Genomic DNA, 19504 nt, shown 5'->3' with positions numbered 1-19504 from the left:
ATACTGAAATGTTATTTTAACAATATTTTAAGTGTAATTACATACTAAGAAACACTTCATTCTTTGGGTAACTTTTTTCAAGTCAACTATTCAATTTCTTATTAAAAAATATATTCTTTTTAGTTATTACAGACAAGCACAAACTTCAAAATCGATTATTTCATCGAAATTATTTTGTATATAATATAATACAATATAATACATATAATATTAAATAATACTTTGTGTAAAAAAATTGCAATTAAATATTTATTAAAAAATATATTTAGAATACTTTTGTTGTCCATGAGGTAATACATATAATTTCTTTAAAAAATATTATTGACAATACTTTTGTGCCAATATATATCATAAATAATAGTTATATATTATAAAATCTAATGAATAATACTGTATATTTAATACAAAATGAGTTGAATTATTATTTACAGGTCAGTATGTGCAGCATTCGTAACTAACTGTTGCATTTGGAAGTTTTTTGTATTTTTCTTCATCCCTTTATCTCTTTTGCTATTGATATCAATGATTTCTGCTAAAAAAAACCCTGTATCGGTATTGTGTTATTTGAATGTGTGCATCGGGTGGCGTCCGTGTGGCGTCTTACCGGCTTGTGTGCAGTCTAGATGGGCTCCTGCGCTGTGGGGGCGTAATGGGGCAGATTTGACGTAGCACCTGCACCAGCAGAGGTCGTCGACTGTTAACATATCAAGAGGTCAAAGTTGAAAGGTTAATAACTCCTCTGCTCGTGTGGGCGCTAGGTCGGCCGGGGCGGGGAAGACTGTTTGCCACGGTGGAAAAAAAGGAAAAAAACCCCAAAACTCCATCTTGTTAAGATAAGCTGTGTGATATCGCCGAGCTACGGGAGCCTCTCGTATGGCTCCTTTTTTTTTACCGTCATACCGGCTCGGCAGCAATGAAACAAACTATTTGCTTTAGTGCGCATGCATCAACGTACCGTTTAGTCTTGTGTGTCTGTTGGCCCGCACGCGGAGAAACGTCTGCAGCAGACAAAAACAACAACGTGTCACACGTTATATTCATTGTTGTTATCACAGCCATTGAGATACTGTACCTTTTTAAAGTGCATATCTTTGTGGATTAGCACCAAACTACATCTTTTCATACATACCCGCATCATTGGAACTCATTCAATCCCAGCCACTTTTTCAAAAGACAACCCCTTCAGTATCGGCCATTTTGACCGATCTTCCAAGGCATCCAAAATATTGTGTTGAAGGTCTAAATAAACATAGACCCTACCAAAGGAAAGATTAGACTCTCGACTTTCACCAGAAAAATAAAGTTTGTTTCTCCCTTTTTCCCTTCTTAAGTAATGAGCAATAGAACTCAGGTAAGTTTTAGGAAAATATCAGCTCCAGACTAAAAAAGGGAAAAGGTACAATCCATTGTGCGATGTGAAAAGATACATTTCAAGCATAACTTTCACTTTGAGACAAATATTTTTTTGCTTTTGTGACATCTCAAACGAAAAAGCTCAAAAAACGATTATTTTACATCAAAATAAAAATGTATTTACCAATATAACACCATGTACAAGTTACAATTTTCACATTTGGAACTCAACTGTGTGTGCACGCGCGTGCGCACGTTTGGTGCATGTTCATTGGTTAAAATTTCCCTGCAATGCGTAAACTTCTGTACGCTACACTCCTCCACGCTCTTCCACTTCCTCCTTGCTGTCGAGTGTGTTTTTACATGCAAGTGATCGATCAATGCTGAGAGCTCTTATCAAATGCACTCCTGCCACCTTGTGGCCGCTTTTATGGCTTAAAACTGCTTCAAAAGTGACATCCGTTAGTGTGCAGTTGGGTCATCACCTCTTTTTGCCTCTGCTGCAAAAAAACACATAAAAGATGTATAAATACGTCTTTAGTATCGGGCGTTCGGGTTTATAAAAACGTATAAGTACGTCTTTGGTATTGAATGAGTTAAGAGTAAGCATGCGTAAGTCATCGAGAAATCGTTTTTTTGTGTAATTGCTGGTGTTTTAATCATGCTAATTGCCTTCAGTTTGTTCAATTCCGCAGCCTTCTGCACCCAGCATGGTGGATTTTCACCTTGGATTTGGCATCCAAGTGATATCATCCTGTTCCAAAGCAGCACATGCGGACAGGAGAGGAAACGTGAGCTGATTGAGACATCTGCATTTCATTTCTTCCACTGGTTTATTACTCTGTCAGGAGTTAAGGCGAGCGGCAGCCCTGATGAACATACGACTCGTGAACGTTGGCTGCAACATGTGATCGACTCCCAGCCCGTAAAACCAATGAGTCACTGGCACCACATCAAGACCAGAAAGCATGTTTATGATGTTGCTAACTACTAGTTGAGCGAGGCTCTTTTGGAGGCTTGCAAAATATAGTCGGAAAATAAAATGCACGGAGCTACGCTCAAGAGCAAAGAAAAATCTGGATTTTTGACTCGTTTACAAATATGTGTAATATTGTGGGTGTACTTTGCGCTGGTGTAGTCATCATAATATCATGTCCCTCTCATTTAGCTACAAAAAACATAAATAACCAGAATAGTCTCAGTCTTTTGCACTTATATTGTGACCAGTGACATTTTATGGAGAAGTTGACCACAAGCGTTTTCAACTCACGACAAAAGTGCAGACTTCAAGCTGCCTACTAGTCTTTAAATGGTGAAAATCGGTCAAGCAAAAGTAGATTTATGACCAATAACGTTCACTGTGATTTTGTCATTGGATCGTCCGCATTGCTCCTCACGAGGCCTCACTCTTCTGCACTCTGTGTGTACGCTAGCGGCCCCGCCTCCACCCACCGAGACAAAAAAAAAAAAAACGACTGACAAAAGGGCTCACTCCGTTCATGTTCATGCCGGTGTTATGTGGAACAAACGCGCCAAGGTGCTGGAAGCAATGCACAGAGTGAACTCTCTTCCTGCCTGTTTGGAGGCGGGAGATGAGGAAAACAGACTCGCATGCACACGGCGATGTATTGAGGCAGGCAAAATGATCCAGGTCATTTAAATTTATCGTGTGATTATTTAATTAATTAATTATTGTCCCAGGCTGAGTGCCCACAAGACAGTTTTTTTTCTGAACAAGAAATCTTGTAACGTTTTAATCTCTCGAGATCTTGTGACACTCCGATTCTTTTCATGCGTTAGATATTTTTACACGGCAAAAAAAACAAACAAATTTCCCTTCTTGGATTTTAAGTTTTTGGGTGACTTTAGGCCAAATTTGTTCATGTAAAATATTTCTACATTCCCACACATAAGGTTGCACTGGAAAATGAAGAGAATCGTTGGATTTTTTTGTGTGTAAAAATTCGGTCTGTAAAATGAAAAAAAAAATTCTATCAGATTAATCACAGTTTTTAATTACTTAATCAGGATTAATCACCATTAGCAACTACAGTATGTCGGAAATATGGCAATTTTCACTGTATTTAATGAACAGAAAGATAAATATATATATTTGTAAGTATTAACAGCTCCATATGAACTGAATATGTCAACCAAGCTAAAACATGGCACACTAAAACACTAAAAATCTCTTCAATAGCAGCAGAACACTTGAATCACACTTTAAACCTTGTTATTATGAGCAATGAGGGGTTGCGTTCAAAGACATCACGTAATTTAAGGTACATTTCTGTGTATTTTTCAGCACACTTAATGCAGCAAACTGTTCATCCCAATTTCCAGTTCTGAAGTGAGTGATAAGAATATCGCCTTCATGTTTTTCTTTATCTTCTTGTTTATTTACACACACGAGGAAGTGTCGTTGCCAGGATGAACAGACTAGAGACGTGTGCGAGCTGGAGATACAGTATATGCAGTATATGCAGTATATGCAGTATATGGTGTTGTACTGCTTGTTCATGTACTGCTGTGCTGCTGTTGATGCAGAAGAAAGTACCAAAAGCGCGTGGGGACTGTGTGGGGACGCTCCACTGTGATTCCGTCTGCTGTCGTAACAGAGAGGAGCGCTTGCTCTGGTGCGCATGCGTTAATTACACTAAAAAATGTAACCTAATTAATGAAATAAATATGTTACCGCCGTCAACGCGTTATTTTTGACAGTAAAAATATCCAACGTGTGTAATGAATAGGGGTGTCACCAGATCTTGTGGGATATTTTTTCAAACTGCATTAACAAATTGGGCCTAAAACCTCCCAAAAACCTCAAATCCAAGAAGGGAAAATTACCGGATTAAATCGTGACAAGATTTCTCAGCCCAATTTTAGGCCCAATTTGTAAACGCTCTAAGAAAAAAATAAAAAAAACAGTCCCACACATGAGGTTGTACTGGAAAAAAAGGAAATTTTTTACGTTAAACACAAAAATGCTGTATTTATCAGACGAGTATCATCATTGATTGGTCTAATAGTCACTTTTCCTAACTTATGGATTTTTAAATTTTAAACATTACCTGATAACGGTCAGAGTGGGTGTCGTCAGCTGGTCGGGTGGGTGAGCTCGGGGAACCTCCTTCCCGCTTGATGTGCAGCGAGAACGAAAGAGCCTACAAGCAGAAAAGGAGGGAAATGCCTCAAAGGTGGCGCAGCAGGGCTAACTAACGCGCGTCGCGGCGATATCAACTGTGTTTACCTTTGGCGTCCTCATGACGTGGTCGTGCTGCACGGGGGTGACACTTGTGATGGGGAGAGGTGTGAATGAGACACAGGTTGAATAAACAACGCATCCGTAAAACACACAAATCAAAAATGCTGTCAGCAATATGGCCCATCTTGTAAGTTGCCTGCTTTTATCTTGTCTAAATTTGCATATAAGTGTGTGTATAACCTCCTTTTCGTCTTTTCACTCAATCTTTATCACACACACACTGTTTATATACTGTGTACATATATATATATATATATATATATATATATATATATATATATATATATATATATATATATATATATATATATATATATATATATATATATGTGTACCTATGTACACACATAGGTTTAGTGTTCCATTTGAAACCATTACTGTCCACCAAGTGGTCTTTAAGCAGATTTGGAGTGTAACGTCTTTATTGGAAAAATCCTTCTTCTGGCCAAAGCAGGAGTGTGTACGTGTGTGTGTTATGTGTCATATGTTGTGCATGGCCTGTGCATGAGCGAGTACGTTTGGCTTGGAGCAGCCATTAGCGGGACATTACTTGCCCGCTGTATGATTTGTCGCCTGGAGGCTGACGGCTGCAATATGAAATATGTGGGGAACAATGAGGCGCCTTGTAAACAACGCACAATGTAGGTGACACAGATGTTGGCAAATCACAAAAGGGGGGTGTGAGAGTACAGGAACTGTCTGCATTCATTAGCACCCACCATAAATAATGTATGCCAAGGAGATCAATGCATTACGTTGCCAGGGTTTGTTCAAATACATCAAACATGATAGCATTACATTGATAATAAAGGAAAACATTATACGCTCTTAAGATTAAAACCAGCTGAAAAATTGCAAGAATGTACATTTTGAACTGTTGGATCTTAAGGGGGTTCTAAGTAGAGCTTCGATATGCAAAAAGAAGAAATGTAAGGGAGACAAAACACTTTTTGCATAAGCAATTTATTGCAATCAAGCCTTAAAGTGAAATAGGCTGTTCATCAGCTGATCAAAAGATTAAGAGCACAGCATTTAAAAGCAAAAAAAAGTTGGCAAAAATGTGGAATGAATGCGATTTAGTGTCAGGTATTCACGCTGTCATGATCTCTTGATGGCAAGGGCAAAAAAGCTTTCTCTCTTTGAACGCGGTGGGACTGTTGAGCTGCATAAGCAAGGCCTCTCGTGGTTGGACGCGGTAAGACTGTCATCTGAATCTTCTTCAAACATCCTGAGGGTTATGGAACAGAAAAGTCAAGTGGCGAGCCGGAGGATCCGATTGGCTGTCCATCGAGACACGGGACCATCCTCGGCCCGAACAAAGGTAGTTACTGGTGCCGAGTGCAGTCCGATAAAAATCAGACGCCATCTGCCAGAGAAGACTTTTAAGAACAAAAAACGTCTTCAATGACCTCGTCTCCTTCAACGTCCGTTTGGAATTTGCAGGATGCAGCAAACATGGGACATTGAAAGGTGGAAGAAAGTTTTATTCTCTGATGAGAAAAAAATGTATCCTTGACGGTCCTGATGTTTTCCACACGGCACAGTGGAGGGGGCGCCATCATGATCCTTCAATGGAACAATGGAGCTTCAGGTTGTGCAGGGGCGTCAAACGGCAGCTGTCTATGTACTGTAGAGATGTTGCATGACTGAAGGCCCTCGTCTGGGTGGTGATGACCGGCTTTTTCAACAGCACAACGCTGCACTTCACAAAGGACTTCTTCCGGAGGAATAAGCTCACTCTTTTGGATCATCCTGTGTGTTCCTCTCATCTAAATCCAATGGGGAACATTTGGGGATGGATTTACAAAAACGGACATCAGTTCCAGACAGTGGATGCCCTCCGTGAAGCCATCTTCAGCACCTGGAGCAACATTCCCACTAGCCTAGCATGCCCAAAACGGTTGTTGAGCTGATTAACAAGAATGGCACAGCCACTCGTTACTCACTCCTTTTTTTAACATTTCATTGCTATTTCTATTTTAAAAAGGTTTTACGGTTTTATTGCACTATGGTCTTAAACTTCTGATCAGCTGATGAACAGCCTATTTCACTTTAATGCTTGTTTGGAATAAATTGCTTACTTCCATTTTTTTTGTCTCACTCCCGTTTCTTCATTTTGCCTCTCTACTTCTTGCAATTTTTCAACTGCTCTTAAAATTTCAATCAGGAGTGTACAGTATGCGTTCCTGTTTAAGCACCTTTGAGCTTTCAATGTGCAGTCGATCCCCGCTTTGCGTGGGGGTTCCATTCTCGACCGACCAGGAAATAGCAAAAATTTAAAAAACGTCTGTGATTTTTTCTATTAAAAAAGTAGTCTTATGGTAGCTTTGATGAACTGTGTGGATGTAGATCGGCCAATTTGGAAGACTTGTTGTACCTGATTTGAAGATGGCTGAGCTTGGTCAACTCCTGCTCCATGTGGTCTTGCAGCTCTCCCGGTCGCAGAACGCTCTGACACACTGGACAAACTGGAGCCCCAGCATCGTACAGAACCTTCACCTTGCCTGGAAGCATTCCACAAAGGTGCTAAAGCTGAGGAGCTCTCTGCTACTTCAACTATGTGTGTCTTTGTGTCACATTCCAGTCGCTCCATTGAAGTTATTGGAATTTTTAAATGGCATCGCAACTTTTTGAGGAATCACAACTTTCGTTAGATTGTGCGTTCTGTAGAGCAAACTATCTTATTGACAAAGTAAAACAGGAACTCACACACACACACACACACACACACACACACACACACCGACCGCTGCAGCGTCTCCCCTTCGTCAGCATGTCGACATCATAGGCTGTCAATAGGAACATTACCCAGGAGGGCCACGCGGCCCACTGGGCCCCGCTGATGGATTACTGCCATAAGCAGCCAGCTGGGATCCCGAGGAGCTCCACTATATCAAGATTTTACCTAGTAGATGAGGTGATTTACTCCTGAAAGCCATCAATCACTGAGCACTAGTAGGCAGGACGCACCTAATTTGCCGTCTCTGCACAGTAGCGGGACAACCAGTGCTTGCTCTGGTTGTCATATTTGAGGTACAGTAATCCCTCCCACTTCACGCTTTGAATTTCACGGCTTCACTCTATCACGCGGTATTTGTGGTTGACTACAGCCTGTTAGTAGTACAAAAATATGCATATTTAAACAAATGTTACCTATTTTTGGCCTAAATTAATAATTTTCAAGCATAGAAATGGCTAAATGAAGTCAAATAGAAATAAATACAAGGCACTGGTCACTTGGTGTCAGTAATGTTACATTAATGAGCAGGGGTGTCACGAGACAAGACGATACACGAGATTGGGTGTATGACAACAAGATGGGACGAGATTTCAACCTTACTTTTAGGAAAAGTACAATGAAAAAATATATGCCAACATATTGCAATCTATTACTAATAATTTAATAATAATTATTTCTCCTACGTGACACTTTTCTGCACTCTGTGTGTATGCCTCCACCCACCGAGACTGTATGATTGACAAAAGGAACCAACGCGCCAAAGTACTGAAACCAATGCACAGAGTGAACCCTCTTCCAGCCCGTTTGGAGGCGAGAGAGGAGGAAAACAGACATGCATGCACATGCCAATATATTGATTATCCAGTTGATTTTCATTTATTGTGTGATTAACTCATTCAATCCCAGCCATTTTTCAAAAGACCACCCCCACTACCGGCCATTTTAAAAGATTTTGACTGATCTTTCCAGGCACACAGAATATTGTGGTCTATGGAACCTACCAAAAGAAATATTAGACTCCCATCTTTCATCAGAAAACAAGTTTGTTTCTACCTGTTTCAGTTCTTTAGTAATCAGCAGTAGAACGTAGGTAAGTTTCAGGAAAATATCAGTTTCCAACTAAAAACGGGAGAAAAGCAGCTTTTTGTGAAAAGATACATTTCAAGAATAACTTTCACTTTGAAACCATTTTTTTGCTTTTGTGACAGCTCAAATATCTAAACAACTATACCACAACGTAAAAGGGTTGTTTTACATAAAAAAAACATTTATTTACAAATATACGTAACACCATGAACTATTTACAATTTCCACATTTGGAACTGAATTGTGTGCGTGCGTGCGTGTGCATGCGTTAAAATTTCCCTACCATGTGGAACCTTCTGCACGCTACACTCCTCCAGGTTCTTCCACTTCCTCCTTGCTGCCATGGATGTTTTTTCCATTCAAATGCACATGCCAAGCTCTTATCAAATGCTCTTCTGCCACCTTGTGGCCGTTTCTATGGCTTAAAACTGCTCTAAAAGTGTGCAATTGCATCATCACCACTTTTCCCCTCTAGCGCAACAAAAACGTAAAAGACGTATAAACACGTCTTTGGGATCGGGCCTTCGGGATTCTACATCTTTGGGATTGAAAGAGTTAATTAATTTATTTATTATCGTCCCAGGCCCTATTAACAACAACAACAACAGCCACCGCAGGAAGTACTGTCCAGAAACCAGAATTAAAAACGGAGCGAGAAACCGTCTCGATGCTAACATGTGTGAGTCTATATGATGTCTACTATATTGGGTAGTAGGAGTGTAAAGGTGACTGTACAGGTAGAGGTGTTATTTCATGTCTAGAGGGCGCTACTAATGTTAAAAACCATATTTAAAAGGTTGCAAACAGGTTTTTTATGTTCTAACTATGAAAATATTCCATTGAAGGAATCCTGCTTCGTGGAAATTCACTTATCGGGAAGTGATTAACGGCTATGAACGAGGGATGACTGTAGTGTAAATACAGATTATCATGGAGAGGAAGCACCTGACGAAGTCCATCTCAAAGGAAATAACATAAGTCAATAATATGCCACATCAGTAGCGCTACGTGGGCCTTAATGCGGAGCTAAATGGGCCAAAATGTCCCCTAAATAAAACATGGGGTGGCAAACAGAAAGTGGTGTCCTTGGGAGAGTGACAGATCTCCTTGCGTGCCCCCCCCTTCCCCCCACCCTTTTTGCATCCCCTCGTGGAAGCCTAAATGACTTTTCTCGACACGCATCGAATGTTCCTGCGCTTTGTGCGCTCCGCCGTCCGGAACATGTCGGCATCAGTAAACAATGAAATCTCCGGGCCGGAATTGAATTTATAACCACATTACCTGCGCAGATAACGTCTCTGAATGGCGCCGCGATAAGAGCAATGGGATTTGATTTTCAGGAGTTTTATTGGTCCACTTTTGGGATTCCAAACCACAATCCCCCTCCGACTGCAGCCTCGCCCCGCATCCTCCGCCTCTGATCCAAATACAAACACCAGATTGTGTCTTTTCTTGGCGCACGTTTGCTGAATCGCTACTTTTATAATAATGGAACTTTATTTATCCCACATACAGTGTACAGTGAAATTCGTCTCTGCATTCAACCCATCCTTTTGAGGAGCAGTGGGAAGCCATCATACAGTGCCTAGGGACCGGATCCGCGTCGTAGGTCAGTGAAGCATCCCTGTTAAGTGTCGCATGTACATACTGTATTAACCGGTACTGGTGCCAAATGGGTACTTTTGAAACGGTGCCGGTGCTTGATCGGTACCCGAACATACAAATTTGGTCTCAAAACAAGGCCTATTTATTTTTTCATCACTTGGTGACGTACAAGTTGAGCAAAATCGCTATCTAAATACTTCAGGAATATAAATAAAATCATAAGTAAGTAATAAATTCACCAATATGAACTAAAATCCACAACAAATCAGAAAAATCACAGAAAAAAACAGCAGCAATACACAACGAATGTGCCCATAATTTGGATGATTTTACAGTATTCATATACGGTATATGCACAATTCCAGTACAAATTGATCATTCTGAAGACAATCTTCAGAATTCCGGTGTTGGTGAATGTTCTTTGCACGCCATTGTTGGATAATGAAGAAGTGTTGTGTTGTGTGTTGGTGTGGATAATGACGGCGGGACGCGAGTGCAACATTACCGTGTTGTAAGTGAGCGCTGCCGTTGGTGTGTTAAGGTCGGCAATAATGTTTACAAAGATCACTTACAACAGGTTACTTACACTAAGGCTACGTTCTCACTGCAGGGCATGATGCCCAATTCGGATTTTTGTTTAAAATCCGATTTTTTATGTGGTCGTTCACATGACCAAAATAATGCGACTTGTCAATGTGAACGCAAAGCGTCCAGGCAGTGACGTGCATGCGCAAAGGCGCAACGTCACACGCATTGCTGTGTGTTTACGGAAGTAAAGATTGGAAGTGTGTGTGTGCTCTCCTCAGCGCATTCGTGGCAATTTCAAAGATTTTGTATAACGCGAGTCAATATTTTCTCAACCAAATGAGAAGAAAAAAGAAAAATCATTTTCGGATGAGAAGAACTTTTGCGTACATCAGTGAGTACCTTTAAAGTCTCTGTAATACACGCCTTGAGATGACGTACAGTCATGGAAAAAATGATTACACCACCCTTGCTTCTTCAGTTTCTTGTTCATTTGAATGCCTGTTACAACTAACGGTACCTTTTGTTTGGACAAATATAACAATGACAACAAAAATAGCTCATAAGAGTTACATTGTTTAGCAGTACAATGCTATAGGTATTCACGTAAGAACTTAAGTGATTTTGGTTTTTGTCATGAAAAGCATGGAAGTTGCTACTGTAGATATCAGCTCTTATATTAAAATCTTATGAGCTATATTTGTTGTCATCATTATATTTGTCCAAACAAATGTACCTTTAGTTGTAGCAGCCATTAAAATGCATCAATAAACTGAAGAAACAAGTGCGGTCTAATCATTTTCTCCATGACCGTATGGGTCGGATATATGCGACTTGACCGTTCGTACTGCAGGCGCATCGCATTTGAAAAAATCGGATTTGTGCTGTTCACACTGACTTGAAAAAATCAAATGCAGGTCACATATGAGCAAGCAAATCTGAATTGACCTACAGTGTGAACGTAGCCTAAATCACCTTCAAGCGCTTGTTGCAGGTGGCTGAGTCTGTATTCATTTAACACACACGAGGCACCGAAAGCCACTTGGTTTTTCGCCCTGGTTACCATCAAAACACGCTTCAGTTTCAGCACACTTCCCTACTAGCCCATGGACATAAAGGCTGTGACTAGGATGGAGGAAGCAGGATTTGAACCGCCCTGGTTACTGGACGACCTGTGCTACCTCCTGAGCCACGCCGCCCCTACCATTTTGTTTTGACACATTTCCAAGCCCCTTGCCCCATCCCACATAAACCCTGTCAGTGTCAGTCAGACTCAGGCCCTCTTCAGCCTGGGGGGTCTCAGACACACAACTGGGGGCTGTAAAACCCGTCTGTGGGGCTTGTAAACTGTTCCTTCACTACAGCAACCAGCTCGGATGGATTGTTGGCTCGCCGTCGTTGGGCCGCACCTATTTTGAAGTGTCTATCTCCGAATGTCGCTGATTGTTTCCTTTCTTCTCTCTGTCTCGCCACTTCAGGACCTCCTTTCTTGGCCGTCGAGTATTTATCCTCGTTAGTTCACTGATGAGGGCATGCAGCAATAGAGTAAATGTCACGACGCAGAAAGCTAGTCAGGACGCTGACAAAACTTTCATTTGTTTTATGATGTAACAAATAAGTCAATGCAGCGGAGAAATAGCAATTTTTTTTCAGAAATTAATGAATTAATTAATTAATGATCACAGCTTTGTGGTAGACTATGGTCTATTATTAATCAAAACATATTGAAATACAAGTGATATGTAGTATTCTGGTCACTATGCGGCAGTAATGACACAAAACATTGAGACATTAGCTTACATGACATTACCTTAAAGGTTCACGGACATGATTTTTCAACTTTGCTTAAATATGTTCTATATTGTTTGTAATTATGTTCTACGTTGTTCCTTTTTGGAAAGCGAACGTTAAATTTGTAAAAGTTACATTTTTGTACATGGCGGGCGCCATTTTGGTCGTAAGTCCTTAGGAAAGGGGCGTTTCCCAACTGACGTCGGCAAAGGCGCAGCTCTCAGCTAACGCCGAGTAAACAAACCCTTCAAGAGGCAGCTCGTCGACTTGGTTCGGTATATTTTTCATCAAAATAGTAGTCATGCCAAAACGTTGTGTTGCCGCTGACTGTTCACAGTGTCCGTGTGATACTGCAAGTTTGTTTTCTTTTCCAAAAGACCAAAGTTTAAGACTACAGTGAATGAAGCAAGTCAGACAAGGGACAAATGGACCACCGCCTCGCGTTCATTTCACTGAAGACTGCTGTGAAGAAGCACCTTTACAAGAAGCATTTGGCTTGAAAGTGCGGTATAAATGCATTTTGGATGCTAGGATGCTATTCCTGATGCTATGCTACACAGGACAAAAGGAAAAGAATGGCATCAAAGTTGCCACAGAACACAGTAAGTCATGTCTTATTTACATATTGTACTGTAAACACTATGCCGCCATAGCGACAAGCACTCTAAGCATTGTACATGTTATAAAACACACTTTCACAGAGATGTGTTGACCGTCGTAACACCTCCGCACCAGACATATACTGTAGTCCCGTCGTCGGTGGTTCGAATAAATACGGCTTAATTCCATGTTTTGTAAGTTCCCTATTTCATCTCCAGATGTTTCTTCCTCCTCAAAAACTATTGTTCAAATCTTTGCTGTAATCACTGTAAACATCCTCCGTCTCATCCATCCTCTCATGTTTGTTTACTCTGCCTAAGATGAGAGCGGCTCCTTCCCCGATGTCACTTCCGGAAACGCCCCTTTTCTTCAGTGAACATTTCTAAATGCAATTTGGGAAATTTCATAAATGTAATTTTTACAAATTTACCGTTTGTTTTCAAAAACAAAAAAACTATAGAACATATTTAAGCTAAGTTGATAAATCTTGTTAGGGACCCTTTAACACTGCATGACGTCATGAAATCAGCCTTGGCACGTCCGACATGATGGCGTGAAAAAAAGGTTCTCCTCCCATTCCGTGTGGAAGTGGTAAGTTTTTGGCTTCTTAAGTTTAGAAGAAATCAATTTGAGGTTAACTGGTTAGCTCGCTAGCTCGCCAACTAGATGTCTTGAGTCCCTGCAGCGTAAGAGTTACAGTGTGCTGTAAACAATGAATAATAAGTGTAAAGGTGACTATGGGGTGTTATTTCATGTCTACAGAGCTTTAACGACGTTAAAAGCCGTATTTAGAAAGTCATAAGCAGGTTTTCTACGCTCTAACTACGAAAATATTCAATTTATGAGCATTGAATCCTATATCGCGGAAATTAATTTATCTCGGTCGGTTCTGGAACCAATTGCCCGCTGTAAATGAGGGACAACTGTATCTCTATGGCAATTTCTGAAAATCAAGTTGTATTGATGGTAATTAATATGACCAATAACTGGAGATACCACATTTCCTCATATAGTCAGGAGGAAGCCTTTATTTGCGCATAAACATTTTCAGATTATTATTATTATTATTACTAATAAGGAACGTAGTTCCCCGCATCCTTGCGGGACAAGCACGTGTCAGAGTCTGCTGGAAAATACATCCTCTCGTAAGACCGTTTTGAATACGATGCAGGGCATTTGGTCGCAGCATGTGGTAGAAATCCACACTTTAGTTCATCTGTTTACATGCCTTGGTAGGTGCTGCTGTTTTGTTTAGCAACAGCCTTGGACTTGGCAACTAATTACGTCCAAAATATTGGCACTATTAGTTGCAGAAACGCAGAGTATACAGTCAAACTTCGGTTTTTGTACACTGTCTCGGTTATCATACAAACAAATTAGAGCCTGTACTGTATCATTCTGCGTAATCGAGTGCCCAGACAAAGCACCCTACGCGTTGGGGGCTCACTCTGCAAATGAAGGAAAGCACCCACAGACCAATCTACTGATCAAAACGTTGCTTTCTTTTCCAAACTACCAAGATCACATAGTAAAGTTGAGTAAGACGAAATGTTTGCAGTGGGTCGCATCTTCACAATGTCCAGCACCAAGCCCTGAAGCAGCAAGATCAAAATCCCTGTAAAAATCCTCAAAACATCACGTCCCCTCCCCCGAGGGCCTTGGTAATGGTCGATGCCAGCGCCCATATGACGGCTGCCACTTCAGCAGATGCAGATGGAGCGGAGATGCCTAACGTGACCTTTAGTGAATGCCACATCACATCAGGCCGGGATGTCACCCGCTGACATTATGCTAGGGCATGAAAAGGCTGTTCTGCAGGGGAGACATGGTGACGAACAAGCTTAAACCCACCAGGCTCACACCCAGCCATCCCCCTTGGCGATAAACCTGTGGATGCGGGATAATTTTGATTGACGCGATCTGGACCGGACGGTTTTGAATGGCAGAAGACACGCGAGCAGACGTTAAGGAGAGGACGTGGCGCTTGTTTTGCGTCAGCTGCATTTTTCACGAGCGATAAAGTGCTGAGACAAGTCGCTCCGACCAGAATCATTATCCCAATCATCAAACAATTCCTTAAGCACATCAGAAAGCCATCTATAAAGCAGTAACAAGCACAGACTCTATATAAGCAGTAGGCATGCAGAGATTTGAAGGCGGGATTTTGTTAACGCCTGGTGGCTAACTCTGCACTGGTGGGTGAGTAGGCAGGTCCTTGGCACACTTTCAGAGGCGATGGAAGCCTATAAAAGCCATTGGCTCCTGCCACACCTGTGCCCCACCCTATAAGGCAGCCTGCGTCCCATTTAAAAGCATCATGCAGGATATTAGTCAGGACTTTTTGCCGTCTGTGAGGTACAGCTAAGCTACAAAGCAGAGGGGGGGAGAGGGGAAAGTATGCAGGCCGCCGTTTGTTTTTTATTGGGGAAATAATGGCCTATTGAGAAGTTTGGTATTTAATGAGCAACATAATAGGCCCTGTAGTAACACATCTGCTACCAGCATAGTCATTTCCTCTCCTTTCAAAGCCGCTCCAGCCTTTGAAACACGACGGCCACTTGCCTTTGACACATTATTTCAAGATATCTGCTTTCTATTAATTGTTCGACAGCTCGGCACCACATTCTTTGACCAGTGAAGAAACACTTCTTCTGCCGGGTTGACCTCATATCTCTTCTCTGCGTCCAATTTAATTCCAGCATCCTTCAAAAATAGCCCTCCTACCAAGCAATCAATCGCATTTAATGTGTTAAAGACACTGGCCACAACCACAGCAACCTTTGCCCCCTGCAAAAATCAATGCCTCGTTAGATTGCTAATGATCATTCATTGACTAATAAGATCTGTATCAACCTCTTGTAGAACATTGATTGGTCTTTGTCCTCAGTAGCTCTCCGGGCTTCACATGGAGATGCCACATGTGACGGGAGGAAACAGCTGGAAGTCCTCGGGAATCAGATGATGAAAAAAGCTCCCGGTGAGAATGGACCAGAATCCTAAACCTCAAATGGACTCATTCTCAGGCACCTCAGGCAAAATCCTTTTTTCTCCTGACCTACAGATCAATGGACATAACCTCTCTGGCCATAGGTCAATCAGCACACAACCCCCAAATTTATCTCTGTCTCCCTCTCGCCCTTTCTCTCTCTCATCTTCTCCATTAGTCACCACAATTGTTCAATCAGGTACGGGTGTGGCTGAGCATGCATGAGTCCAATCATGTCGTTGATGGAGAGTGGACTGGGTAGCTGGACGACTGTGACCGTGTTTTTCCCTTCCCAGGACTGGAGGGCGAAGGATCGAACCCTGCCTCCGCTCCGTTCCAGCCAATCAATCTGGCCCTCATTGAGATGCATGGCTCAATGATCTGTGATAGTGACTTACAGATTGGAGAGAGCCAGTGCAAGTCAGGGGCCGTCTTTGGCCATTTGCGGTGATATAAAGCTACTTATGTGCTCACTCACAGCAAATCTACAGGTCAACACTTTTGACAGAATGACATCACCTTTGAAACGGTGACAACTAGAACATTTGTTACAGTTGACAGTATATAGCATGTGAGAAGTGATCATTAATTACCAAACTCATATGACATTTAACCCCACCTATCTCATGTTTCCACCAAGCGGTCCAGTTCAGTTCACCAGAAAAGTGTTTTTCCCATTTTGCTCCAATTCTTGCATGGAATGACGACCAATCTACAGAATGTGTGCAGCTCCACCCTTCCGGTTTCGTGCCACCGCCATCCCGACATGAGAGTACCAGAAAGCCGGAGTTATTTTTGTTGAAATCAAGGAAAATAAGCTTCACGATTCCTTCTGCTTTTGCCAAACACTTACATCACATGAATTCTAATGTTTTGTTCAAATGATTTGGCCACGGACGGTGGATAGAACAGCACGAGTAACGTGCAAATATGTCTGAATAACGTCTTCATTCAGCCCAGCTTACAGAAAATCGAACGCCTGAGTAACGTTTGCTTAAGTATGAGTAACGAACAAAACAGCTGAAACATGTCTGAGTTACGTCTCTCGGTATCCAGTTAGCGTTTTATAAAAGCTACGCCCATCGGCCCAATTCGCTCATCCCAAAATTATATTTGGATCTTTAATATCTTGAAATACCATTATTTTGGAGTACCATCACACTTAGAGGTCCTGCGCAATAACCTTGCTGAATCCCTTAAGCCACGTGCTGCCCTACAGGAAACAAATGCTGCCTCATTTCTGCTCTAAATATCCTTACTGATAGTTATTATTTGATCTGAAGTCTGTGTGCCTGACTCATCTATCCATTTGGATACACGCTACAAGTTGTTTTTCCTTTGAAAAACAGACATTTCATGGTTTTCCATCCAGAGCATGAGATGCAAGTGAGCTCTTACTGGGGGCAACACAATGCCAGATCTAGCCTTTCCCAATCTCTTTTACCGACATGCCATCAGTCTGACAGGATCAGGAAAGCCAGCGAGTGTATATAGAGCAGCACATTGGTAGCCTGTCACTCATTCTGATGGCATCAAGCTGCACTTTCTGTGAAATGTACTGTCATATTGAATCACACAGCCAGGTCTGTCGAAACACAATCAATCCATTGTATTTTGTTCTAGCCCAAGTAGAAAGTTCACTTTTCTTGCTCATTCGGATGAATGCATCATTCATTCTCTTGTGGGTTTATTATCCTTAACAGAACTTGCAAAAAGACAGTCAGGCAATCAGACAGACAGATCATTTATTTTGATCTCCAGGATAAATTTTAGTTAAGTTACAGCTGACGTGTAATGTGCGCCTGTGTGTTGATCTGATTGGCTCTAATTAGGGTGCATTCGCACTTGTCTGGTTTGGTTAAAAGCAACTCTGGTGTGTTTGCTCTGTTAGTGTGGTTTGTTGGTCGAGATGCGTGTCCACTTGCAAGTGCAACTGTGGTGCAGTACAGTTCATTTAAGCTCAAATGAACGACATTGCCCAAAGATGCCAGACACCAAAGACCAGCGTTAAAATAACAACAAAGAACATGAAAAAGTGACAAATATACGAGGCGATGTGTCGGACACGCTGTCTCTCCGCTTTAAAAGTACATTACTATGTTTATTTATATTTTAGAAGAGCATTTTAGAAGCTGTATGAGAAACCTGAGCTGGTAAAAATAGCAAAATATAAGAATAACCCAGGAGATGATTGATTTTCAAATATTTCAGTTTTGTTACGTAATATGTCACAAAAAGCTGTCAATCATGTCCTGACCTCATGCGTACGCCCTTGGTCCGATGACAAAACATCGGTGTGAATGCTAATCGAACCTTACCAAAGTGCGAGCCGACTGTCTACTCTGGAACCTGCACATTCGCGATTCATCATTCACGGAAACGAACATTTGCAGACTTTTGGTCAAAACAAAGGAGATTTGTAGATTTGTTGCAGTTAGCTGGTAGTTTGGGCCAACTGAAACAAGTCCCCCTCCCACACACACGTCCTTCATACAAGGTGTAAATATTCGACATTAAGAAGCCTGCACACTCCAAGCTTAGACAGCATAGGGGCGCTTGACCAACAATGAGCCCCGATCGGGCCCTCCTGTCAGAACTTTTCGGAACAGTGTCGTTTACCACCCCACGACGTTTTCAAGCCTTTCAGCCTCATCTGTAGACATCATTAGCGATAAGCTCTCGCCAGATAACATCCGATACTGTCCAAAACACAAGACTGCTGCTGGTACCAGACCGGAACATGCACCTGGCGCTCTGTCATGCACCTGTGTTTGGGTTAGTCACACTTCCTCAGGGATGCTATTGTGTCTGCCTGGATGGGCAAACACATGATGGAGAAGCTTATCTTCAGTGAGATACGTGTCATTTACAGGATCTGATTCTGAGCACAGAATAGAAGAATCATCTCAGTGTGAATGAAGCCTTCATACTGTTCAATGTCAAAATGGCCATACGGTTACTGTTTTTCAAAGGACGGCAGATTCAGGTTTCAGATATGGGTTTTGATGTACTGTATTGGATGTTTTCAGCGTCATAGACAGAAAAAGCACTTACAGAAGTCTCTATACAGGTGGTCCTCGGGTTACGAACCAGTTCCACTCCTATGACACATTGTCAATCAAATTTTAGTCTAAATCAGAACTCACACCTAAATTAACACTGAAGTCCCTCACACTGTACACAGAACACACGAAGCACATAAAGTACAGTAATAAAAACACTACATACAATAACTAAATGAAACAGTAATAGAAAAAAGAGATAACAAAAGACCACTAGGCTGATTAGTTATTACTGTCGCTTTCGTAGGAGCAGATCCTTTGTTTTTGCAATAAAGGATGTCATCCTTGTCATCCTTACAACGTCCAGGTAGATCTTTATCCTTAATATAAATAGTCCAGTGTTGGAAGTACTGTGGCTGGATGTAACTACTTCTCCAGTCTCATGTTGACGGACCAAAACAAAGTTTTTCATTTGTTCGAGACCACACAACACCGTAAACCCAGAACCACCTGCACTTTCTATCTTGCAAACAATGGGGAAAGGGGTACAC

The 19504-nt window shown here is 41.6% G+C and overlaps 1 protein-coding gene across 5 annotated transcripts in view; it reads right to left on the bottom strand.

Moving 5' to 3' along the window:
- Positions 1-19504, bottom strand: part of rnf220b (ring finger protein 220b) — a 54250-nt gene that overhangs the window by 11480 nt on the left and 23266 nt on the right. For 3 of the 5 annotated variants that reach the window (XM_054788803.1, XM_054788804.1, XM_054788806.1), the window contains exons 3-7: positions 6996-7122; positions 4604-4646; positions 4425-4517; positions 956-998; positions 605-694 (exon numbers count right to left, since the gene is read on the bottom strand). In XM_054788803.1, coding sequence (XP_054644778.1) covers positions 605-694; positions 956-998; positions 4425-4517; positions 4604-4646; positions 6996-7122 — 396 coding nt within the window. The remainder of the gene's footprint in view (positions 1-604; positions 695-955; positions 999-4424; positions 4518-4603; positions 4647-6995; positions 7123-19504) is intronic. The other 2 variants (XM_054788805.1, XM_054788807.1) reach the window with 1 other exon arrangement.

This window comes from Dunckerocampus dactyliophorus, chromosome 10, assembly GCF_027744805.1.
Source record: "Dunckerocampus dactyliophorus isolate RoL2022-P2 chromosome 10, RoL_Ddac_1.1, whole genome shotgun sequence".
NCBI classification, from domain to species: domain Eukaryota; kingdom Metazoa; phylum Chordata; class Actinopteri; order Syngnathiformes; family Syngnathidae; genus Dunckerocampus; species Dunckerocampus dactyliophorus.
Note: the sequence above shows the minus strand (reverse complement) of the source record. Positions and strands in the feature narration are given on the sequence as shown.